At 45.9% G+C, this 27495-nt stretch overlaps 1 protein-coding gene across 4 annotated transcripts in view; it reads right to left on the bottom strand.

Moving 5' to 3' along the window:
* The window catches only part of DIP2A (DIP2 acetate--CoA ligase A), a 75508-nt gene extending 51160 nt beyond the window's left edge, over window positions 1-24348 (bottom strand). For all 4 annotated transcript variants that reach the window (XM_088476404.1, XM_088476405.1, XM_088476407.1 and 1 more), the window contains exon 1: window positions 23911-24348. In XM_088476404.1, the coding sequence (XP_088332530.1) occupies window positions 23911-24001 (91 nt within the window). In that variant the 5' untranslated portion in view covers window positions 24002-24348. The remainder of the gene's footprint in view (window positions 1-23910) is intronic.
* Between the last annotated feature and the right edge of the window lie 3147 nt (window positions 24349-27495).

Raw genomic sequence — 27495 nt, 5'->3', positions numbered from 1 at the left:
CTCTTCCAACGCTCAAGGTCACTGACACCCAAAGAAAGAAAAGATATCAGTGACATGCGGTGAAGTTAATTGCTGGGGAGGCACACATGGAGATGGGTCTGAGTGCTGGGAGCCTGTCTCACCCCCTACTCACTGTAACTCTCCCCTCACTACACTAAGCTTCAGTGTCCATTGATTCTCCTACCTGCATCACTGCGCCTTCTCTTGAAGCTGTTGACTGAGCTCTGATCTCTAAACACTGCAGTACACTTCATGGTCACATGACACATCCAAGGTGTCCATTAGTGCTCAGGCACACCCCCCCATACTTAGAGGCATGCCTCTATTAGCTCTCTTCTGTGCAGCTTACTGCCCGTGGTCTGGCCCCACCCCCAGTTCTGCAAGCAATGTCTGACTATACAGAAGTGAGGCTGAGCTGTTGCGGTCTCATCTCTTGTCTCCCTGCAGTCCCAGGGAGCTCCAAAAGGCTGGTGATTGTTAACTATAAAAATTATTACAATAAACAAAGATGATGTTTAGGAGTTATACATATCTTCTTTGTATCATTCATATAATTATTATATCAAATCTCAGGAGTATGACAGGGGAGTCTATAATAACGTGCAGTCCCTGCAAGTTATTATAGTTCAGCAACCTGGACATACATACAATTAATTTCAGGAACAAAATTGTAATTGTGGCAGGAATGTGGCTTTTTTAAAATGGGACATCGTTATGTTAAATCATGACATTGCAATTTTCACTATAAATAATTTAACTAGCAAAGCGCAATGGAATATGCTGGTGCTATGTAAGCAAATGTAAATAAATATATAACCACTTAACGGCCTCATTTAACGACCTACCTGTTTAGCGACTGCTCGGACTTGCGTCCCGCGCTTCGACTAGCTAACTGGCGCTTGTACTGCAGCTCCAAAATAGTTGCAGGATACAGAAAACATAAAAAGGACAGAACCTGCAGCGAGAGGGGGGCATGGCTGTGATGTGGGACACACGGAAGAACTTGCCTGCCATGAGGGAGAAGGCGTGACATTGGCGCGGAAAGGACGGAAGGGGATGCAGCGCGCTCTTCAAGGAGGTGGGGCACAAACAGGTGGACGTCACCCTCTGCCCGGGTCCTGCTGCTTCCCGGGCCACACTATTACCTGCAGCTCCTCGCTTAGCAACAGATTTGTTTAGCGACCTAGTCGTAGGGACGGAACTCGGTCGTTAAGTGAGGAGCATCCGTATATATATATTTTTGACCAGTAATTCGTCGGGTCGCCAGCTAATGAGCCGATGCTGCGGTGCCTTATTTTCCCTATCATCACTCAGCCCCTATAGAGCCCTCACCAATGGGCACAGACTGACATCGGATTTCCTTGCAATCTCATCTTGTGATTCAGTCTGAACACCGACTAGACTGCTCATGGCAAGGTGACGTGAATTATTTGAACGAGGAATGACAGTGGGTGCCCGACGTATGGGACATTCCATTTCCGAAGTAGTGCCGACATTCAAGTATCAAATACAGAAGCCAAGGGCAATTCTGGCCAGACCAGCGGCATCCGTGCTCTGCCTCTTCGCTGTCCACGGTGGGTGGTAACACCTTCATGGTACACGTGACACCTTAGATCAGGGGTGGTCAACCCGCGGCTCTCGAGCTGCATGCGGCTCTTTTGTTTTTCCTAGCTGTCACAAGGCCACGCCCCATTTTTGTGCGCACGCCTTTGGTATGACATTTGCAGGAGAATGACCTTGTCACACCCCCACTTTTAGTCACGCTGGGGGCGAGCCAAGCACATTGAAAATACACAATTGACATAAACTTCTCAATATAATGTCATCATTGTTGAAGTGAAAGAAAAAGCCAGAGCAACATAAAAACCACATCCACTTAAAATACACAGAAACAAGCCAGATCCACATAATAATATACATATTGAAATCCAGAACCACATATAATACATTGAGAAAGTCAGATCCACATAATACACACTTCAGCTCCTCCATGTGTCACTCCAGCCCCCTCCCTCGCCATACCAGCCCACATTCATGTATCATTGCAGCCCCCCCCCCCATGCCACTACAACTTCCCCTTGTGTGTCACTTCAGCCTCCAGGAGTTAACTCAACAGCCCAACTCTACCCCCATAAGCATGAAAGCAGGCATCATCCACCAGCTGTCGGGCTGCCGCCACCCCCCCCCCCATATAGGCTCTCAGACAGTAGTGCCCATTATGCTGTGCCCCCTGTAGTTATGCCCCATATGCAGTGCTCCCCTGTAGTTGTGGCCCTTATGCAATGTCCCCTGTATCTGTGCCCATTATGCAACTGGATCCAGCAGGAGCGCGGGTTCCTCACATCGCGGGTGAACGCTGGCCTCTGAAGCGATCAGTACCAGTGGGGGTCTGCCGAGCCGCATCGGAAAAACAAAAGAGCCGCATGCAGCTCGAGAGCCACGGGTTGACCACCCCTGATCTAAGGTGTCACATGTGTACCAGGAAGGTGTTACCACCCATCGTGGACAGCGAAGAGGCAGAGCACGGATGCCACTGGTCTGGCCAGAATTGCCCCTGGTAACAGACAAGTTCTGTATTTGATACTTGTTTGTGCTGCACAGAGAACAAAGAGCTGTCACATCACCCTCCCATCAGGCTGCTGAAAGCGAACTCAAGTTGAGGCAGGCAGGTTTTCAGCCCGATGACAGTTACACGGAGCAGCAGGCGCCCGTCTCTGGGTTCTATACACAAAGCTGGAGAATTTGCAAAGTTTGAAGAGAGATCAATAAAATAAAATAAGTGGAGAGAGAGAAAATACCAACCAATCAGCTCCTGTCAGTTTACAGGCTGTATTTGAAAAGTAACAGGTAGGAGTTGATTGACTGGTACTTTATATCTATCCAAGCTTTGATAAATCTCCCACAAAGTGCTCAAACCTCTTTACAGACACTTAGACTGGGTACACACTGGACGATGTGTATAGGGGACGATATGCCGGTCCAACATATCGTACCGCGGGTACACATCCGAGCGATGTCATGAACAACGGAACGATCACTCGTTCAGTCTTTCATTAACATGAAAGGGGCCCGCTAGCGAAATCCTCGGGTTTGATGTGCAGCACGTCAAACCTACTGTTGCATGCGACTGTGGGAACGCGCTTATGGTGCATACACACTGCACGTTATGTCATTATATGGCCAAATCGTAACAACATCATTCCAGAAGGTTAATGTTGCAACTTGCAGACAGGAGGATCCCAAATATATATGGAAGTGGCCAGAATGGTGGGAATATTCCCGGCGGGTCCAGAGGCGGGCTCTAATGACGCGATTCTATGAGGCGGGCTTAATGATGCAAATTGTCTGCCCCCACCCCCAACACCGCCCACCTGCTTCTCCTCCCCAGGCTTCTCCCAGGAAGGAAAATATAGAAGTCAGTAAGTATGCTCGATAGAACCTTGGTTATATTACAATGGTGCCTACCAAGGCAGGGGAACGTATACGTATATCAATCTCTAATATATAGTAATTCACACAGTTTATCTGCTTCTAGATTAATATCCATAATGTGGTCTATCCATTTGTGGTTTTCGTACATGAAAGATTGGCTGGTATTCGGAAACATCGGTCGTAGTCGTGGAGTTACAGTGTACATCCATATCCCTCCATTTGCAAATCTACGGTATGCTAGCAATGTAAATACTAATTATTTGGGTTTCATTACATGTATGTAGTAGTTTGAAAATTCCTATTCATTGTCACTTTTGTATTCACTACTACACTTACTTGATAAGCAACAATTATAAAGAATTATTCAGACATAATTTAGTTTCTAATCAATAAAGATGGTGCTACGATTGGATTAGGTCTTGGAGATGATCTTGTAAATCAGGATCACAAGGCGAGAAAGTGGTAGAAATGAAAGTATTCTGCTTAAGGAATAAAACTAGCAGCATATTTCAGAGAATGTTCCAGAGCAAGGTCATGCTGGAGGTGAATCTGCAATCCAATAATCCATCTTGTCACTGTACTCTGCACGTAGCGATTCATCTTAAAACTGCAGTCGACATATACTGGTAAATATAGAACCACACAGCATTCTTCTAATACATCCTCACATATATATATCACACCAAAAGCATACCACCCCCACCACACTGACATGTACCGTGAACTGCACACCCACCCCCACACGCATGTACCGTGAACTGCACGCCTCCCAAAAACAGGATTTTGGTACCTACCGATAAATCCCTTTCTCTGATTCCACAGGGGACACTGGAGGCCAAGCTCCACTCAGCACCGTCTATACCCCACTATCATGATGCCCCTACAGTGTCCCCTAGTGGATGAAGTAGAAATAGTGTAACGGTGCACTGTATGCTCCTCTCCCCCATGGACGAGTACTGTGCACAGCACGCCCCTCACCAAAAGTGTGTAACCGCGCACTGCACAACTCACCCCCACCCCACAGACTCGTACTGTGCAATGCATGCACCCCCCCACTGGCATGTACCGTGCACTGCGTGTGAGACCCCACAGAGGCGTACCATACAGTCATTTTCCCCTGTGTTACTGGACCAGGTCACATTGATTCCTGATGGAAGCCCCCCACATACTTCATAGCAAAACTAACTAAGAATTCAACTCTACGCAATTCTAGAGCAGTGGTTCTCAAACTTTATTGAATCATGGCGCCCTGGAGTATCAGCATCTTTTTCACGACACACCTGGGATGAAAACTTCTTATGGAGAAACTCTCCAAAAATGTATAAATAAAGTAAATTGTGCTTACTGGTCATCCTTAGGTTCAGTTATGTGATGGTGGACAGGATTGCGCTTCTGTTTGCCAAAATATTTTATAATGGGCGGCCACTATTACTGGTTTTGCCCATCACCATAAATAATTTGATTCGGTCCTGGACCATCAACCCAGGAGACACCACTGCAAGTGCCCCACAAATTAATTATTCCCCCCCCCCCATCCTATGCATCAGTATTTAGACTATGCTCAACTGGACCAGGAAAATGTGCCTCTAAGATTAAGGCACAGCTCTATTACCTGTTCATGCCATATAAAGCAGCAATGATAATATTCCTGTAATGACACAGGCACATTCTAGAAATCCTTCTTTGCTATTCTTCCCTGAGTACTACAAACACAGCTACTGGGAGGCTCACAAAGCACTTCCCCAGTTCAACAATATTTGATCATAAACAGCTTACTCACTTTCCCCAATGCTTATATTATTACACTCCGAAGGATGTGAGGAAAATCCCATGTGCAATAACCGCAAATATTTCTTTTGATACGGAGACTAGGTCAGCAGGCACACCCCTTCCTTCATTCCAATGACATACTGTGCGTTCTCCCAGCACTCACCAAACCCATCGACGTCTGACAAGGCACCGGTACAGTGTTACCGTCGCAGACACTTCATTCTGCACTATAGGATGGATCTGCTGAGAAGGACACACCTTTCATTCACGCCATTAGTACCTGTGCATCCCGTGGCCTGTATCAGTTCTGGGCAATATGGACATTTTAATGGGCTTTCTTAGGGAAGGTTGCACATATATCCAGGATTAAAGCAAAACACTACTAAGTTCACAATGTACCACAGTTTTCCCCGCCCTCACATTAAGTCGGCCATAAATATAAATTTCACAAATGGTGACAACACTATCAAAGGAGAGTACTGAGGGCCTGATTCAGAGCCGGACGCTCTGACCAGAAAATTGGAGCGGCCTCTTGGACGCTCGCATAGCTGTGGGTTACCACCCACAGCTTATGCGAGCGGCCATGATGATGGTCGCGATGGTCAAGACCATCGCGACCATCGGGCTTGCGACGAGACCCTTGCGGTAGGGTTTCGTTGCCACAAGCCCTGGAGTGATTTTGGCTCTATCAGAGCCAAAATCACTCCCACTGACATCACTAGTGATGTCAGTGGGGCCGGACCCAGACGGTAGGCGTTCCCATGGGAACGCCTCCGTCTGGGCAGCCACGCCCCCGGCACGCCCACCAAAGGAGGCGTGCTGTCAATCACCATCGACAGCTCGCCCCCTTTGGTGCGAGACCCCGAGCGACGGCTTCCCAGTCACTCGCCGGTTCTCGCGCATGCGCACGACGGCTCCGTCGTGCGCATGCGCACTTGGGCACCATCGACCCGCTTGCGAGCGTACAGCGCTCGCGAGCGGGTCTGAATGAGACCCTGAGTTCAACGTTATGTGTTGCTGGGCATCGCCACAAAACACCTATCAGCCACATAGGGTAAGGCCGACATCGCAACCTCTATGGGGTGCAAGGTAAAACTTGCAATACCAGCTGGCGTGATGTGCCATTCCAGAACGCACATCACTCTGAATTTCATTTCCCCCAAAAAATGAACTATAAGGGAGTTGTAATAAGTATTTGTGATAAAACACGGGTAAAATAATCTATATTCAAATTGATTAAGGTGCGTATCCATTACTTGACCCAGGAAAGACCGTACGATTACGACATCGTAATCGTACCATCGTTCCCCATCCCCTGCAGTGCCTACACTGAACGATCAGTCATTCAGTGTAGGCACCCTCCATCATCCACGAACATGGTCAATCTGTCGTTATCGGCAGACTGACTGGCATGTTCGGGCGATGATTGATGTCGGAAACTACCAGCGGGAGCGCGCATCGCTGGTCGTTTCTGACATTCTAGTGCCCGACTAATGGAGGACTGAACGATAAAGATGTCGTTATCGTTCAGTCGTCTATTAATATCTGCTAGTGGATGTGCGCCTTAACACTTACAGGTCCTGGATGGTCCCTGAGGGTGACTGCTTTTCCCAATCTTCTGATCATTTAGCCAGTACAGTTATGTAAATGCTTAATTACCTTGTACACCTTAGGCTAATGGAACAATGGTGGATTGTTGCAGCCATAGTGATACAAGCTCACACAAAGAAAAAACTGATATAATGGTGAAAAATGCAACTACTCCTGTGTGCCTTAAGCCGGCTGTACATCAGCAATCACTAAAAAAACTAAACTAGGTTATTTTTTTTATATTTTTTTTTACAGATTTAACGATTTTCCAATCCATCAAAATGCGCCCATACACTGGCAACAATTTACAGTAATTTGCAGATCTTTTTCATCGAAAGAACGGATCTGCAAATCATGAATGTGCCCATACTGTACATCATCCCAAAGGGTCATAATTTCATTGGTCACATGTAAAGAAAATTGTTCTATCAGCAAGAAGACTGATCGTTATCATACACTGGCAATCTACAACCCTAACTTGTCTGCAAAATCCAACATGTTGGACAACCCGATTCCCAGATTCTGAAAATTTTTTGCTCGGAATCGGCGATCTGTGAACCCCATACATTGATGTTTTTTGTTTTTTACTAAATCATCTGCAAAACGCAGATTTGGCCCAACTGATTGCTGATGTACGGACCCCCATTTAATTAAGATTTTTCAATAGAATAGGCAGCTTTTCCATCATAGCAATTAATGTAAACAACAGCTGCTACTACTACCACCACTTCTTTAAAAGTAGAAATGACCATCTTTTTTATTTCTGTAAGCTTAATACACACTACTAAATATAAATATATTTTACTACTTACTACAGCGATAAATTTCTTTTCAGTTGAATTTAATGGACTGAATTGCCCATTGAAGTGGAAGTTACACTCATGTTCAGAAATCAATCGTAATCAAGATTAGGTAACCTGTAATTTAGTTGGTGTGGAACTACAATTCCCAGAATGCCTCCAAGGTCATAGCAATCGCTTCTCAGCGCCACAGGAGAGGAGGAGGAGCTGAGGCCTTTTCTCACACTTAGATGGTCAAAGCTCCTGCCCAATCAGGTGCTGCGTTTAGTACACACCTCCTGTAGAAGATGGTTTGAATATCACACTCACTCCCAATCATCAACAAGGAAAAGTCTAGCTCCACCTCAGGCGCAGAAAGGAGGGTACCATTACAAAACAGTCATAATGCCAGGGGAGACAACCGCAAGGACAACCCCTTTAAATGCATACAGGTTGAGTCTCCCATATCCAAAATGCTTGGGACCAGGGGTATTTTGGATAACGGAATATTCCGTATTTTGGAATAATTGCATACCATAATTAAATATCTTGGGAATAGGACCCAATTATACACACAGAATGCATTTGTGTGTTATATACACCTTATACACACAGCCTGAAGGTAATTTTATACAATATGTTTAAGAATTTGTGCCTTAGAAAAAGTTTGTAGACATTGAACCATCAAAAATCAACGATTCCATTATCTCAGTCATGCCAAAAAAATCCTGTATTTCGGAATATTTCGTATTTCGGAATATTTGGATATGGGAAACTCAACCTGTATTAATATTAAGGGATACTAGCTGTCTGTATGTAGAAATAAAAGGGAATTAAAGAAAATGACAAAATAAGCAAAAGTGGTCAAAGCAAACGAAAAAAAAAAAAGATACCCTGTAATTTATATCAGCATTTTGGTTGGTTTATCAAATGTTAATCTGGTTAAACATATTTGCACTTGGCGCACACAGCGTCCACAAAAGGGAACTTACATGTGTGCCCCATGGAAGCTAGGATCGGTCCTCTCAGGCATGTATAAGCTCTGAGTACTATATCCTCGGGCTGGAAGTGAGACATGAGGGGTCTGACACACACAGAAAGGAATCAATAGTGCAGAGAGGGGTCACCGTGACTGCGCTCACAATGAGCACTCTAACATCTGGGTCCTTTTCCTCCTTTTCTTCCTGTAACAACAATAAGCCGGACAGAGAGCAATATCCAGTCCATTCTCTCATGTGGACGTGTTTAACCGTTTCACTGACCATGCTGTAAACAAAAACCATTTTTAGGTCATCATCCATCAAAAAGTTTTTTTTTTATTTTTTTTATTTTTCAAGTAAACTGTCACTTGATAACCACAGAACGTTGACACCTTCATATCCTGAATGCAGGACAAAAGTCCTATACCTCGTACGCTGGGTACACACTAGGCGACGTGCAAACAACCCGATTGTCGTCCCGCTTTCCCTTGAACCCCACAACAAACGATATAGTGTATAAACACTGTGCAATCCCTCAAATGACCGAACGATCTATATCTTGCATTGTTTGGTCATTAGATCGTTAACTATATAATGTTAACATATCGCCTGGGCGTCCGGTAGGGCCTACACACTGGGCGATCTGCACAAAATCGTTAGCAATATCTTCAGATCTGCCTGCACATGCGAACGCGGCACAGGAGAACGCAACAATGCGTACACCCTGGACGACGTCGACAAAATGCATAAATGAAAACAATGAAGCTTTTGTGTCCTTACACATGTTAAAAAAAAACACACACACACACACACCCCCCCCCCCCTATACATAGAGTAACTTTCAGGTACAGTTCCAGGCTTTGAAGTTTTGTCCCTTAGTATATTGCAAGGCTGACCGAACAGCAGTTGGTGTATTTGCTGCAGGTCTTACAGAAGTTATATTTATATGATATACTAAAAATATATCTATATAAATCTGTTAGGGGTATTCAATATGGAGCGAAAACTCAGTTTCTGCGATGTTTACGCTCGGATGACGTCATTTTCGCCGGTTTGACTTTTACACCGTATTCAATTTGAAAACTTTTCGCCGGTGCGAGAAGTATATTGCATTCAACCATGCGGAAAAGTTTCAACAAGGAATGGGTGGCGAAAAAAAGTGCAGAATTGGGGTTTTGGGGTGCAACATTTGGGAAACCACCCAGCAACCTTCAGACAGTCCCACAAAGGTAAACTGTGTCAACATTTAAAAAAAAAAAATACCTCAGAGGACCCCAAAAAAGGCACTTTCATTTTGGGGGTGAAAAAAATAATTGGGGGGGTACAAAGTTAAAAACTAGCGAACTACAAACCAAGGGGGGTTTTTTTCATCGCAGGCGTTTGCGGCATGTGGATTTTTCACGTTTTTTAAAACTTCACTTTAGCAATTTTTAAATATGCTCACCCCCATTTTCAAGTACCCAAAATTTGCTGGGACTACTTATTTTCACCCAAAAAACTTCTAAATACTATTCATTACCACTGGGTATCCAGAGTGAACCCCCATGTCAGAGCATCTTTTTGGGGGCGTTAGGGTCATTTCCCCTAAAATCAGCAAAGTTTTCACTGATTTCACATTCGTCGGGTGCCGTTTTCGACGATTTCATATTGAATACGGGTATAATCGGGGGCGCGCCCGATACTTTTTCGACGGCAAAAGCTCCGATGTGCGGCAAAAACTTCGACCCGCATAGACGGTGAGGTTTACGTTTCATATTGAATACCCCTGTATATCGATCTGTATATAAAAAACAACAAGAAGGCGCTCATAATAGTAATTGTGGGCATACCGGGAGTATTGCGCGTGCTTTTATCTAAAGATGTGTAAAAGGCCTCTACACACTACACGATATTAATGACAATTTGGGCAATTCCGATGCATCAGAAACGACAAGTCGTTAATATCGTGCAGTGTGTAGTTACTACATCATGTAGTGAACTCTCCCGTGGGGTTGTCAGCCCATTCAGCCCATATGGCCGACGATCCCATGCAGTGCCATATAGGGCAGTCGGGCACCAGATCGCCCAGTGTGTATAGGACCGCCCTGTATGTCGGCCCGTCAGCGCTGGGGTCATGTGTCGGATCGCTGGGTACACACTCCGTTAAGTGTGTACTCAGTTTAAGCTGGTCTCAATATCAATCCACTTGGAGTAATGGTACACTCAGATGAAGATTAGGGCACTTTCCCATCCACTTTTAATAATCTCCAAATAAAATAAAATCTCAACAATCAGCATATAAATACAATTCACCAAAATCATGGAAGGAGAGGAGACTGCACTCAGGTAAGTGGGGGCTCCCAATTGCAGTGGTCCTTCCTGGGTAAAGGTTTATTTGGAAGAAGAGCAGGAACCATCATCTACTTTCGTTTATCACAAACTTATCTATCCATCACCCACTTGCAGATGTACGGAGCGTTTTGTGTCAGTAGTATTCGATTGGAAGGCTGTCCTACCCACCCAATCAGCAGCTTGTGAAAAGTTCTCTGAAACTGCTAAAGTTCAAAGCTGTTCTGCCACCAGCTGCAGAACTGACCATTATCAATGGATCCTAGTGATGTAAAGCAAACAAGTGAACACAGAAAAGACAGATCAAGTGAGGTTATTAAGTACTCAATACCCCTTTTTCCACTGACCTGAAAATCCCGGGTTATTGCACAAGAACGCGCATCAACCCGGGGGGATTTTTGTCAGTGGAAACGTCTCCGCCTAGGTCCAGTCACCTGGGAATCTTTCCTGTGTACCTAGCAGGGTTTTACACGGAAAGGACCCGGGTTAGCTGCAGTGGAACCTGGTAACCTGGGTCATCTGACCAGGGTCCAATTTACAGTACTAGGGAGAGCCTCATTACGGCAAAAGGAGATGATGTCATCTCCAAGTGTTTGCACTGCACCCATGTGCAGTGTGAACGGTGCTGATCAGGGAATAACGCAGATTGGCACCGCAGTGGAAAGGGGTTTGTCCTGGGTTTGGAATGGTGTTCCAAATCCTGAGTCAGACCTGGGACTTAGGTGGAAAAGGGGTATAGATAGGTTTTCAGCAACACACAAGTAAAAACGATTATACATTATAAAGACAGGTTGTCATAAAGACAGAGATCATATAATCATACAGCGCTAAAAAGGACTTGGACTACAATAAAGCCTTCCTAACATAAGACGGATATAATTAGTTATTATAAAAGTACTTCTTCCAGTATGATGGTCACACAGACCTATAAAGATTTTCAGCTAACAATTGCATAAGACGCTTTTCAATCATACAGACACAGATGAAAGCACCCTGACGACCTATAGGTTTTACAGCCACTTCTATAGGATACTTGTAGGAGGAAGAGGAACAGTTTTCAATTCAGATAAAAATAACTATTCTTCAATTCAAAATTGTTACAGTTGGGGCAGTTTTATATCACGCACAACCAAAACGTGTTTAGGAAGTTTTGATGGGATGAATATTACTCATGCATAACAAAACACAACATAAGAGAGTAACCAACTTCTTTACTGAATGATATGAAATGCACTTAAGTCAATACAAATTGTCACATGAGAATAGGAATGGTTTCCAGAGTGAAGAATAGAAGGATAATAACACTCACACACAAATTATCGGTGATACACACAGGTCGGCATGTTGGTGCAGGCGGCAGTACACTAGTGTGGGTGTTTAAATACAGACTGCGAAACAAAAACCTAAATTACACTCAGCGAAGCCGTCAGATAATGGAAGTGGGTCATTCATCTGACAGCAGAAATAAAGGCTTGTTGCTTAGAGTCTGCGTTACTACGCTCACAGATATCATGCCTGTAGTTTCCCTCTACTGTGTGTCAAAACTATACAAGACATTTAGGAGCACTGTGCAGGATCATTAGTTAAAGGCCCCCATTCATCTGCCGACCGTTTCCCCAATGAGACCCCAACCGCCGGTCGGAAAAGGAGATCTGCGGCAATCGATGGTCGCCAATCCGTCGGGGATCAGATTCTTTGTGTTAAAAATCCCCGATTCGCTCATCCCAATCATATTTTGGTCGGGATCTGCAAATCAGGGAAATCCAACATTTTGGATTTCACAGATGCCCCCACCCCGACGTCTGGGGATCGGAGAATTGGCCCAATACACTGCAGATGTATGGGGGCCTTTAGATCAATTCTAATTACAATACTGTGACCCAATTTTACAGAAAAACAAAGAATTGTCAATCCAAAATGTTGCATCCAAATTAGTGATTCTGATTAAAGCCCCTTGCAACATCTCTCTGCAAAATCTGCAGTGTGTGCAGAAACTAAAACAAGATCGGTATTCAATGTGATATATAGGTTACGACTATCAGACATTAAAGATCCAGCAAATGCACTAACAATTACGCTGATAAATGATCCCCAGCAAATCATAAATTTAGAAATACATTAATTTAGAGCAAAGAACCTCTGAGTTGGCCCACGCACATAGGGTGAAATGAGTATAAAAAAATGACGCAAGTATGAAAAACGGAATTATAACACTCCGGATTGGTAGCTACTAGCAATAACATTTATATGTAGCGTCCCCACTAGGTTTTTTTTAGCAAGGCGCCCGCACCCTGCATGATTTTGAACACTAAAATGCGCCTTGCCCTTATGGTGGTGCCCCTCTGAAACAGCCGGCCGGCTGCTGTCCCCACCCGCATGTGCTGGCGCCTGTTTTCACGCCAGACGCCCTGGCATGAGCAATTTTATATGTCCCATATTAGTTTTTGTTAGGAACAGGCAAAGTAATGACTTGGATTCTCGTCTCCCTGACGTTCTCATTTGATCAATGGCTGCGGAAATCTTCAGTTATTGTTAATGCTAGCTCACTAATTGGCTGAAATCAATGGTATGGACAGCAAACCTGCCAGCTACACATTTAATCTGTGAAATGGAAAAAAAAATATAACAGAATAGAGGGTTACTTTTGGTAGAGTATTTGTGATTGAGTCATTAATAAAAATTAACAACTCTTATTTAAAATACCAAAATTTGTAGACTACATTACCTTTCATTTAAAAGACGCAATGCTGGGTGCATGCCATGATGGCAGCAGGAGTCCTGTAAACTGCGCAATCTACGTTACGGTCCATATAAAACAAGCGCAAATATTTTACAGGCAATGGAATATTAGACAGTGAAATGACTAAAATGGGTTCCCATATTCCAAAAAGTTACTTTATTGCTTAAATAATAATAAAAAATAAAAAAGTAGTAAATTTGAATAGTTTACTATAAAAACCTATTTTCCCGGACGTCCGCCTTTCTCTAAGCATACGAGGTTTCCTAACGTCTTCCACGGTCCACCAATGGCCTCCTGTTGGTAATTCTAAATCCCTTTTTTCAATAGAGTTCGGTATATCAGTTCAACATTCATCTCGTCAACATGAGACTGTGGACATGGTCATTACATCACCATTGAACATGACAGCGTTGAGCCCATTGACACCGATGTAATGTCGGCAGGGTTGACAATGTGGTTTTCAGGTGAGTCGATCCCTAACACTCAGCCGAACGCCAATGTTGACATTCTGTCCAGTCAACATTTCTCCAGGTGTCATTATTAATGAGGTCAACAGAATCAATGTCGACCTTCTGCTGTCGACATGTTAAACTATGACATTGTGAATGTTGACAAGCTGACCGCATACCTTATGCAGCAGTGTTCCTCCCCAATCACCATTCAATTTGCTTAGTTGGAAAGTTCTCATAGTTAGCAACAGTATTGTCTCATTGAAACAGGTAAACAGAGTTATAACATATGGTCCAGGGATGAGCAATAAGCAGCCCTACAGCTGTTGTTGAACTCCACATCCCAGCATGCATTGCAACAGTTTTGGCATGGTCAAATAGCAAAACTGTGGCAGGGCATGCTGGGCTGTGTAGTTCCACAACAGCTCAGGGACCGCTTATTGCCCACTCGTAAAACTGCCAATAGTCTTAAATAACTTGTGATACCAAAGAAATATTGGCAGATGTCACCAGATCTCTGGTATCACTAGTTCTTTAAGAATATTGGTGATTTTCGGTTGCACTGTACCTATTTACAGCATGTTAAGTCCTTATTTGCCAAGTGTTGTGGTGATTCTGGGGTGATTCTGAGTATGTTCACTTATTTTAGCTAAGTAGTGTTAGCCTATAGAAGAATGACACTAGATCATGACAATTCAGGGAATAGAGGAACCTCTGTAATAAATGGAGTTTAATTATAACATACCAAATACTCTGTAGTACATTTTTAACTACTTTAGTAAATTGTGTGAAAACTCAGAATTGTTTTATTGGAAATGTACAGTTTATAATAATTTTTACTTATGGTTCTTTGAAGGGGGGGGGATTCAATTGTTTGTTTTTTCATGGCCACAGCTCGAATCTAAACTGACGGGAGCTACTTAATTGTTCGTACTGCTGGGTGCGAGTCCCGCGGGCATCCATCACTTGTGTCGTGCCCAAAATGCAGCGGATTAGCCAAAAAACTGAATAGCACCCATCGGTTTAGACTGGAACTGCAGCCACAAAAAAAGAAAAAAATAAATATTTGAATTCCCCCCTCGGATTCTTTAGTATTTTAATTACCAGGTCTTATAATTTGCAGATGTTGCTGTCCCTGTGTTTAACCTGTGATTAAAACACACAGTGTCACTCTGCAAAAACTAATGATCAAATAGTTACATTCTTCCTGCATTGATTGTCAAGTATGAAACTGATGTTACTAGTCTTCTCTAAACAATACGTCATTGGCTCACATACCATGAAAGATCCAGAGATACAGGTTATGTGATGCTATGCAGTCAAATGTCAACATGTCGCGAATGTAGCCATTCAACTATGGGCGGAATTCAATTCTCTCCAGCCCCTATCGCGCCCGACGGAGCTATTCTATTCTTGCTCCTGTCGGGCGCGATCAGCTGCCAAGCGCTACACTTCAGCTCGCAGCCCCTGGGGGATGAGAGCTGAAATGTGCGAAAAGTGACATGTTTGGGTGCCCAAACATCACTTTTTCACGATCGGTCGGGTTTAGCTGCTTTACGCGGCTAAACCTGACCTCTATGGGCGCGATCAGCGTGAAATTCTGGCACAATTGAATAGCGGCCCGCGATCTCCTGACACTTTAGACGGGAGATGCGGGCCGCAAAATCAATTGAATTCCGCCCATAATGTCAATAGTGGATTTTAGAGTTAGGTTTGGACTAGTAGGGTTTAGGCTGCAATTAGGGTTAAATAAGGGTTAGGATCACATGACAAGTGAATGGGAAAATTGCAATGTTGCCATTCAGCAGTATCTATGGCTAGAGAAGCCACCATACAGGACATCACTAGCTATGAGAGCTGTCGCCCTCAGCCAAGACAATGTGATCCTTTACAAAACTCGCTAGACTTTACATAAAAATGTTAAATGACTTCCTTTCGCAATGAAGACAGCAGCATAAAGCAGTGAATTGTTCTGTCCATGTGGGGTACCCATCAAACGATGCATTCTGTAACTACTAGGCAGACAATTTCCATTGTATCCCAGGTTGTCCAGATGCAAAATGTAAGTCAGTTTGTGGGTTACAGCGTATAATTGTTTCCTGCTAATTCCACATAAACATATGTAGCTGATGCCGTTTGGATTGGAGATCACTCTCCTTATATACAGACAACTGCAAAATCTTAAAGCTGAATATGAAGATTTCTTTTTTTTTTTTTTTTTTTAAATGCCTTGAAATGGTCTAAACTGGCAAATATTCATTATTTTCTAGTGTGCAAAGTGCAGATGCTTTAGCACCTTACAAAGGAAAATTAAAACTTCACAAAAATTATTGGAACTGTATTCACTACAGAACAGCATCCAATGCATACTTTGCTCCAATATGCTCCCTTCTTCTAAAGGCATAGTGGGAATCTAACATGTATAGATCAGGATGCGGTTAAAATACAGACGGAGGCGATTCCGGCAGTCAGAACGCCAGCGCCGGTATCCTTCCCCCCGGAATACTGAAGGTAAATAGCGGGGTTAGGGGGAGGGTTAGGCACTAGGGTGAGTATTAGGTTAAGAGTGCAGGGGGGGGTTAGGTTTAGGCACTAGGGGGGAGGTTAGTGTTAGGCACCGGGGAGGGAGGGTTAGGGTAGGGAGGATTAGGATACTGATCAACAAAGTGTCGGTATTCTAACCCTGTCAGGATGCTGGCGTCAGGATTCTGACCGCCAGGATCCCAAAAGCTGGCATCCTGTACAGATCTACCCTCAGAGGCCTAGTAAGGCAGTGTTGCTCTGACACGGGTAGCGCAGCAAACATTACACTAAATACTGTGTCTTAATTGCTTCACTACTGCATACAAGCCAGCTCACAGTGTACCAGAGGCAATAGATTGCAAATATGTCAAACAAATTACCGTATATACTTGAGTATAAGCCGAGTTTTTCAGCACAAAAAATGTGCTGAAAAAGTACCCCCTCGGCTTATACTCGAGTCAAGTGTAGCGCTGACCGGACGGAGTTCGGTCAGCGCTACACACTGCCAAACACACAGCCGCCGGAGCCGGCAGCTGCGTGTTTGGTGTAATCAGCAGCCGCTGAGAGTCTGTCAAGACTCTCAGCGGCTGCTGCTGCTCCCACTGCGGATCTTCCGGCTCCCGCAGTGGGTGATGGGAGACACGTCGTCATGACGACGTCTCTCCCATGCAAAGCGGCCAGCGGCGGGAGCGGAGGAGCGGACAGCGGCGGGAGTTTAAGGTAAGTGTTTATTTTTTTTTTTATTCTTTTCACGTCTCTCTCTACTGGGGGGGGGGGGGACTACAGGGGGCACTACCAGGGGGTGATGACTACAGGGGGCACTACCAGGGGGCGATGACTACAGGGGGCACTACCAGGGGGCATTATCAGGGGCCACTACCAGGGGGCGATGACTACAGGGGGCACTACCAAGGGGCATTATCAGGGGGCACTAAAAGGGGGGATTACCACTGGGGGAACTACAAGGGGGGATTACTACAGGGGGCACTATCAGGGGGGGATTACTACAGGGGGGGATTACTACAGGGGGCACTAAAAGGGGGGAACTACCAGGGGAGGATTACTACAGGGGGCACTACCAGTGGGGGATTACTACAGGGGGCATTACTACTGGGGGTACTACCAGGGGGGGATTACTTCTGGAGGCACTGAAAGGGGGGATTACCACTGGGGGCACTACCAGGAGGGATTACTACTGGGGGCACAACCAGGGGGAATTACTACTGGGGGCACAACCAGGGGGAATTACTACTGGGGGCACAACCAGCTGCTGCCATTTCCCACACTAGGCTTATACTCGAGTCAGTAAGTTTTCCCAGTTTTTTTGGGTAAAAGTAGGTACCTCGGCTTATATTCGGGTCGACTTATACTCGAGTATATACGGTAGTACAAAGTTATAGACTCAGCATAAGGGAACGTGGATGGAGGAATAGCTGTGGCTACTCGTATCGGAACCCTTTTTACACAGATTTATAACTCAAGCTGGGTACACACTAGACAATATGTTGCTCAATTCCGCAGATCGGGCCGACATATCATCCATTTTGGCCAGTGTGTAACCACTATGCGCAACCATGCGCGCTCCCACAGCTCCTCCGATGGAACGACCCAAATGCCAGACGCCAGCATAGTGAAAGGAGCCGGTGCCCAACATATCGAGCAGGCGATGACCACATTGTGAAGTGTACTGCTCGCCCAATATATTGTGTGGTCAGATGTCGCATAGATGGGCACACACAATGGCAAGTGTGTACCCAGCTTTAGTTGCACATAGATGTACAAGCACCGTCAGCCTCAGTGGTCAGTGTACGCTTCTTTAGCGGTGCAAATAAACATTAAAAAGAAGGAAGCTTGCCGCAGCTAAAGGCCCCCATACATGGTGCCATTTGCATACGATCCAATCTCGTATGCGATTTCCCTTGAATTCCTGAACTCTCCCGGTCATACGATATTGTGCCCACACACGGAACCATTGTACAAACGACTAAACGATATAGATGGGTCGTAAACGACTGCAGATCGTAAACGATTTATCGTTTGCAGCAAACAACCTCATAATGCTGAAATTTGAATAATGGGAGGAAAAGTGTCAACATATCGTCCATCGCATGCACACAAATGGTATGATGTGTGTCCAATCGCGTACGATAGGTTAAAATCTTCCTTCAGGTTCAATTGATCAGCGATAACGATGTACGACAGCGAGGGCAAGCATCACCATCGTGATCATCCCAACACACGGCACTTTTTACACGATTGGTAGTTCCGATCGTTCAAAAATGGGCAAACTGTGTAAAAAAAAAAAAAGCGAGCGCTCTCTCTGAATCAGGGCGGGCGGTTGTTTTTTAACAAGCTTATGCGAGCGGCCAGGTCATGGTCAAGACCATCGCGACCATCAGGCTTGCGACGAGACCCTTACGGTAGGGTCTCGTGGCCGCAAGCCCCAGTAGTCTTCCTGCTCTAATAGAGCAGGAAGTCCACCTACTGACATCACGAATGATGTCAGTAGGGCCGCCCACAAATGGCAGGCGTTCCTGCAGGAACGCCTCCGTTTTCCCAGCCCCCCCCCTGCCCGCCTACAAAACGGGGCGAGTTGTCGATCAACATCGACAGCCGCCCCGTTTGTTGTGAGTGCTTTTTGCGCTCGCGCGTGCGCACTGGCCCACCATCGACCCGCTTGCGAGTGGATCTGAATCAGGCCCAGTGTACGGGGGCCTTAAGTCGCAAGAGCACCGGCGCGCCTAGAACCACGTTGTCTGAGGACACATCTGTATGATGTATGTGCGGGACTGTGATAAGAGTAAAAGTAATGCCTGTCCCTTTTGAAGGTTAGAGGGCCACACAATGTGGTCTCTGAAGCATATAAAAGTTGCCTATCACTGGCGCTGACTGATGTTGCTGAATGCAATTCCCTACTTGCACATTGTTGCAGGATAAGTGGGCCCTGTCCAAAAATAATAACCTAGCAGTCACATCCAACCCATTCACCACCAGTCTCCTAATCATCATTACTACTACAGTATAACATCGCTGCCCCCCTCCCTCCCCCCCATACTTCCTTGCTCTCCGCATAATTCCCTATGACAATGTACCTTTGATGACACTGCCCCCATCTCCCCTTCATCATTATAGTTAACTCCCAAACCGGTCATTAAATAAACTCTGTATTGATCACTAACTCTCCCTCATAAACCTACTATACTGGCATTAAAGCCCTCATCCTTTACTATTAACCCCTCAGTCACTGCTGCATCTACATATTTACCAATATGCCACATCAGTTCCCCCCCAGATCACTTCCAAGCTATTGCGGAGCATTAGGCTGCCTGATCAGAGAGTACGTTTAAATTTGGCACTCCAGAATGCCAGGCCGTGCCCTCAGCATTCTGGGCATCAATCAGACGCCAGTGTCGGCGGGTATAGCACAGAGCGCTCATAACAGAGCTCTCTGCCGCCACGTACAAGCAACATGACACAGCAGCGTTCGGAGGAAAACAAGTATCCCGATTCACACAGGGCTCCCCCTGATCCACTTCTTAAGTCACACCCAGGATTTGTTGAGCTCTGCAGAGGGGAGAGGAGGACCAAATAACAGCTGATGGAAGAGGCAGAGGTATGTGATCTATCACCTGGGATGACGTGGTATTTAACAGCATGTGCATTTTCACAGGGAAACAGATCAGGACAGCACTGTTCATGGAATAGCACAGAGATAACTGTATTAGTCATTTTCTCTTTCTTCATTTGCTCTTTAACCAGAACCAATACATGCCAGAAAAAAAATGAAGGGATTTAAGTGTTGCAATGTGCAGGAGCATTTGTGGTACCCAGTTTCTAGCACAGACTGTGGCCCTGATTCAGAGCCGGACGCTCTGACAGAGCGCTCGCTCTGAATCAGGGCCGTACTTATCTTTTTTAAGAGCGGCCTCCTGGCCGCTGGCATAGCTGTGGGTGACCACCCACAGCTATAGCGAGCGGCCAAAATGATGGTCGCGATGGTCAAGACCATCGGGCTTGCGACGGGACCCTTGTGGTAGGGTCTCGTTGCCGCAGGCCCTGGAGTGCTTTTGGCTCTATCAGAGCCAAAAGCACTCCCACTGACATCACTTGTGATGTCAGTGGGGCCGGCCCCAGACGGTGGGTGTTCCCATGGGAACACCTCAGTCTGGGCAGCCACGCCCCTGGAACGCCCACCAAAGGGGGCGTGCTGTCAATCACCATCGACAGCACGCCCCCTTTGGTGCGAGACCCATAACGACGGCTTGGCCGTCGTTATTCTGGTCTCGCGCATGCGCACGACGGAGCCGCCTCCGTCGTGTGCATGCGCACTTGGCCAAAATCGACCCGCTTGCGAGCGCTCAGCGCTCGCGAGCGGGTCTGAATTAGGCCCTGTATTCATTAAAAGCACCTAGTGTGGCACCAACGTGTGTTTTGAACAACTCTGGGGGTGATTCAGCAAGGATCACACCTGTACAGCTGCACGCAGGCAGCTTTGCAATTACATCCTTGCTATTATGCAAATTCAGCAGGAGCTGTATAACACTCCCTGCTGCATTTGCGATCCCAGCACTGCGACGAGGTTGCAGGTTGAGGCGACCATCTGTAGTCGATGGTTCGCAATGGTGGATGGCGCCAGGCCGCCAGCCAGCTGAGTAAGGCTCAGCTCACAGGCTGGCTGGCTTGCCAGCCCAGGACACTCCCCGCACCGCCCCTTAAATGCCTCTGCCTGCCAATCTGGCAGAGGCATAGAAGGGTCTGCGTGCGATTACGCAGGACCCATTCTGCACACTCGCAAAAGGGGTCCTGCACAGATTCCCGATAATCGGGTATCTGCGATCAGCAGTGCACGCAATCAGGCCCTCTGTATTTTATTTGCTACCATGTAACTAGCACTTGATTCATTAAGAGCCTCATAGGTGCACACTGACTGCACGCATTGCCGATATTCATGTCGTTGGCCGATGTTGGAAGTAGTGCGCATGTGTCCGGGACGCACTGGCCAAGCATCCTGACGGTTACTGCCAGCAGATGCAGAATTAATTTGAACGCAACAGCAATGGAGTAGTGTTAATTCTAGCACCCTGCACCTGTTGCAACCCGTGCAGTTCCTCTTTCTTGCCTGGGGTGTCGCTTTCTGCTCTGGTGCTTCTAGCACACTCTGGTCTGTATCTCAGCAGTATGTTGCATTGAGGAACCAGAGCAGAGAGCGACACCTCAGGCAGGAAAGAGGAACTGCACGGGTTGTGACAGGTACAGGGTGCTAGAATTAACTCTAATGGGACTGGTTAGGCAGACCAGGTGAGCCGCTGACAGCTATTGCATCTAAAGACGCAGTTACTCAGACACAGGACACCATGTTCAGATGGAGAAATTGCACCTGCCATACAGCTGGCGCAAATTTCGATGGTGCATCTAAAGACGCACCAAGACGTATCAGTGACCGCGCTGAGCGAAAAAAATTGTGTGTCCCGAACACCTCTGACTTTAAAAGATTGGGGTCCTACTCCAGTTTATCTGGGTCCCATCACATATTAATGGAGGCAAGTGCAGGGAGCAGTTGGGACAGTGCTGGGGGCAGGGAGCAGTTGGGGTAGAGGGCGTTAAGGGCAAGCAGAAGTTGAGATAGAGCTGGGGGTATGGGCAGGGAGAAGTTGGGATAGAGGGGAGTAAGGGCAGGCAGTGCCACGGGTAGGGAGAGGTAACTGAAGACAGTAGCTGGGGCAGTACTGGGAAAGGGGGGAAAGCGGTTTCCGGTCGGTGGCAGTTGGATGAGTAATGCACAGGGGGCGTGATGCCTCCTGCTGCTTTACCATATCTGCAAGGATCGCAATTAAAAAGCTGCCTGCGTGCACTACACACTACAGTATATGCCTGCATGCAGCTTTGCAATTAGGATCCTTACAGAATCAGGCCCTGAGCCTGGGACACACCGGTCTAAAGGGATAAATAATCTCCAACCTCCAGAGTTTCAACAGAAGTTTATTTGCATATTGTCTAGATCCATGTTGCCTATCCTAAACAATGGGACCTGTCAGACTTTCCCAGAGTAAGTAAACCATCTTTCCTACAGTCTCTTACATGTGCCACTGCCTGGGACAAGAAATGAGAAACTGAAAACCGGTCATCATCCCGAGCCCTAAAGGTAAAAGAGACACAGAGGCGCTATATCTGTGAATAAGGAGAATTACACCAAGACAAAATGTAAAAAATTAGATTAAAAAAACAACCATACAGGAGCAGAAGCACAGAAACATACTAGTGATCATTAGCTCACATGTATGAGATCTGATGTCTAGTAGCGATAGAGCGCTCATTCATCACAGTCATCACCAGCGACACAGTGACAGCAGCCCAGTGTCTGTACATCAGCTGACGGTGCGAGACTCATCCTATCACATAGCGGCCTGATCTGCCAGCAGCCATTGCCATGTCACACAAGCACTGCTGCAACCATCCTGTCTACATCACTGGGGGAAGGGTCGTGGCCTCTAAAAATCTACCAGTTCTGACAAAACGAAACATTATTATACAAACATTGTCATGGGCAGCGTACAGTTTACGCCAAACAGGTACCAAGGCAGCGGCGCTGTCTGGAACGCCAACTTCATCCCACGCTAGTGGGACAGCAGCAGGGGGGTGTATACATATGTTAATAATGTAAACTTAACACAACATATAAAACAAAAAAAGGGGGGGGGGGGGGTAAAACCCCCTTTAAGTGTAAGTGTGTGTGTGGGCATGTGGTAAGGAATATAGAATGTAAGCTCCACTGGGGCAGGGACTAATGTGTATGGCCAAGTATTCTCTGTAAAGCTGCGGAATATGTGTGCGCTATATAAATAACTGGTAATAATAATAAATAGTGCAGCATGATTCAAGGTTAGAATGCCAGTAGTCAGTGTAACATACATAAAGAGAAATGGATACATTAAAGCAAAGTTTGGCATATGCAGCCTCATACACTGACTGCAAGGTGAGCCAGTGTTACATGGGGGGTATGACAGCTGTCACAGAGGGGCCAGGACTGGGCACTGCAACTATGGAGAGGAGGATTTATAGCACAGATAGAATTATATATGATGGGGGGTCTGCGGGATGTCCCCTAGATTCCTTCTCATGTCTGTACATTGGTGCATCACGTCTGATATATGGTCACATTACACGCAGGGATCCTATGCCAGTGTCAGAGCTACAAGTTCCAGCATTACCTGCAAGCCAGGGGCTGTCACAGCACGCTGGGACTTGTAGTGGCACAGACACGCTTGAATAATATATGTATATTAAAGCATGAGAGCCAGGCAGCACCTTCCTCCGCCTACCTTCAGACAACTCCAGCTCCAGCTCCGCCAGACTCTCCCGGATTTCCACGGGCAGAGCCTCCAGGATCGCATATCCGCCTCTCTCCGCCATCCCGGTGCCCTAACAGCGGCAGCAGCAGCCGGCTCTCCCCCAGCGCTCCCCGAACACTCCCAGCATACCCCCTGCTGTACCCGGCAGTCCCCCCGTGTGCTGTGTCAGTGGCCAGCCGCTCCTCCTGTATGTGCTGCTGCCTCCTGCACTCAGCCCGGAGCCGCTCAGGCCTCTCCTCCTCCTCCTCCTCCTCTCTCTGCTGCCTCCGCTCCCATCCCCACAGGACCGGCCGGCCGCGGGAGCGCGCTTGGGAGCGGCCCGGGAGCGCGCAGGAGAGAGACGGGTGTATTTAAGAATGTGTGTATGTGCGTGAAGGGAGCTGGGAATCTGCCTAGTAACAGGACGGAGTGCGGCATCGCGCACGTCGCTCATTCAGTAATGCAGACAGACACGCCCACTAAGCGCGCCCTCGCCTACAGGAGGGCGACTTTTTAGGCACGCCCCCCTGCCGGCTAATTGGTTACAACATAAGTCGCTGAGCTCTCATTGAGCGGACGAAGACTTGCCCTCCCCACGTGCTGGGCACAAGTGCGCGCAGCGCGCAACCCGAACTGGAGATGTGTATGTGACTGACAGACAGTTCTTCCCAATAGCACTGCTGCGCCTCCTGCTGTAGTAGGTTGTCACAGACAGTGAACTTGCACTCACACAGCTGCTGCAGTGGAGCTACAAGTCTTGCAGGCTTTAAGGATATAGGCCCGTATTCAATTAGAGGCAAAAAGTTGGAAAGGTTTCGCCTGTCCGACTTTCCGCCTCATCTGCATGTTGCAGAGGCGAAAACTTTACACACGTCCCCGCTTTTCTCCCTATTCAATTACTAAACAGGCGAAAACGGAAAGCGGGGAATGCGGAACAGGCGGAAAGTACTGTCAGAAGTGGGGAAAACAGTCTGTACCCCCCAAAAAAGGATGAACTAACATAGGGAATCAATGTAGATGTGTTCTAAATTCTAATAGCCCTAATAAAAGTGTTTGGGGTACTTTAAGTAGTTTAAATTGCTTGTTATTAGCATTGTTGCAAAAGTGGTGAAGAATAGCATAAAGCAGTATTTTTTGGTGAAAATAAGTAGTCCAGTCAAATTTGGGGTACTTGAAAATGGGTGCTAGCATATTTTAAATGTTTCTAGAGTTAACTTTTGAAAAATGTCAAAAACGCACCTGCGGCATGCACCTGTAATCCCAAAAACACCTGACCCATCCTTCCAGCCCCTCAAGGAGTCTATTTTGCTAGTTTTTATGCTTGTCCCCCAACTTTTTAAATTTTGGCCCCAAAAAATGAAAGTACTTTTTTGGGGTGTTCTTAGTTTTATTTTTTTTCCAGATTTGTCCTTTGGGGGACTGTACCAAGGGTTCTGGGTCGTTTCCCCACGTTTGCACCCCAAAATAAAGATTTTGCACTTCTTTTCACCTGCTATTCTTATGGAGCGTACACACGGTCAGATTTGTCAGACTTGTCAGATTTGTCAGATGAACGACTGAACGACTAAACGATTTGAACGATTTGAACGATTTGACCAAAGTTTTGAACGATTTGGACGATTTGAACGATTGAACGATTTTTGACTGCATTAAAATGAATGGAATCGTCCAAGTCTGACTGCAAACACATCAGATGTCAGATATCGTTATCTGACAAACGGGAACGCGCATCGTTGATCGTCCATCGTTCAGGCATGTCAGATATGAACGATTTTCCATCAGATATGAACGACTGAACGATTTTTAAATCGTTATCGTCCATATCTGAAGAAAAAATCTGATCGTGTGTATGCACCATTATGGTGCATACACACGATCAGATTTTTTCTTCAGATATGGACGATAACGATTTAAAAATCGTTCAGTCGTTCATATCTGATGTCGTTCATATCTGACATGCCTGAACGATGGACGATCAACGATGCGCGTTCCCGTTTGTCAGATAACGATATCTGACATCTGATGGGTTTGCAGTCAGACTTGGACGATTCCATTCATTTTAATGCAGTCAAAAATCGTTCAATCGTTCAAATCGTTCAAAACTTTGGTCAAATCGTCCAAATCGTTCAAATCGTTTAATCGTTCAGTCGTTCATCTGACAAATCTGACAAGTCTGACAAATCTGACCGTGTGTACGCACCATTAGGAGAAACTTTTTCTCCTATTATATTGCATTGAGTTTCCGTTTAGGCGAATTCCAGCTGGAATTGAATTTGGAGATAAGTTCCGACCAGGCGAAAAGCGGCAATAGGCGAAACTTTTTCACAGATTACGAATACAGCACCATAGGGGTCAATCTATAAGCTGTCCCTTATTTTGGCCTTTTTTTTTTTTTTTTTACAAAAAAAAAATGATGGTATTTACTGGGGTCAATTCAAATAGGTGCAAGTTTGCAAGTGTGAGTTTGTTTCGTGAAACTTTCACACCTCACACTAGTGCGCGCACCTGAGAAAAGCGCAACCCATTTAGAAATGGCAATTCACCTACTTGCGGCGAGGGTGTGCAAATTGTGTACAAAAAGGGACCTGGGAGAAGAGCATGAAAAAGTGGGGGGACCATCCTGGAACCCAAAAAGTGACAACTGAGGACCTTATAGAAGGCTGTTAGTGGCCATAAGGAAAGTATTGAGGCTCTTAAATTGTGCTAACGTCTGATTTGTGCATTTTTATTAATGGTTGAAAAATGCTAGGTAGCAAGTGTTTTTCATCAAATTCAAGTCTTTCTAGCATTTTGGGGTTCTTGAAAATGCTTGTACAGTGATTTTGCAGTGTTTTATACAAGTTTGTAAAAAGTTGAAATAAACGCTTTTAACTTCCATCTGCAGGTTCAAACCCCCTCTACCATCAATACTACACCTCTACATACCTGTCCCATCTCATTTACATCTCCAAGTCCCTGTCCCATCTCATTTACACCTCCACATACCTGTTCCACCTCATTTACACTTCCACATACCTATCCCACATCCTTTACACCTCCATGTACATGCCCCACATCATTTACACCTCCACGCACCTGCCCCACATCATTTACACCTCCACATACCTGTCCCACCTCATTTACACCTCTACATACCTGTCCCACCTCATTTACATCTCCACGTCCCTGTCCCACTTCATTTACACCTCCACATACCTGTCCCACCTCATTTACACCTCCACATACCTGTCCCACATCCTTTACACCTCCATGTACATGCCACACATCATATACACCTCCATGCACCTGTCCCACCTCATTTACACCTCCATATACCTGTCCCACCTCATTTACACCTCCATATACCTGTCCAACCTCATTTACACCTCCACATACCTGTCCAACCTCATTTACACCTCTACATACCTGTCCCACCTCATTTACATCTCCACGTCCCTGTCCCACTTCATTTACACCTCCACATACCTGTCCCACTTCATTTACACCTCCATGTACCTGTCCCACCTCATTTACACCTCCATGTACCCATCACAAATCATTTACACCTCCTTGTACCCATCACACATCATTTACACC

Source organism: Taudactylus pleione, unplaced genomic scaffold (genome assembly GCF_031769625.1).
Source record: "Taudactylus pleione unplaced genomic scaffold, aTauple2 ptg000188l, whole genome shotgun sequence".
Lineage (NCBI taxonomy): Eukaryota > Metazoa > Chordata > Amphibia > Anura > Myobatrachidae > Taudactylus > Taudactylus pleione.
Note: the sequence above shows the minus strand (reverse complement) of the source record. Positions and strands in the feature narration are given on the sequence as shown.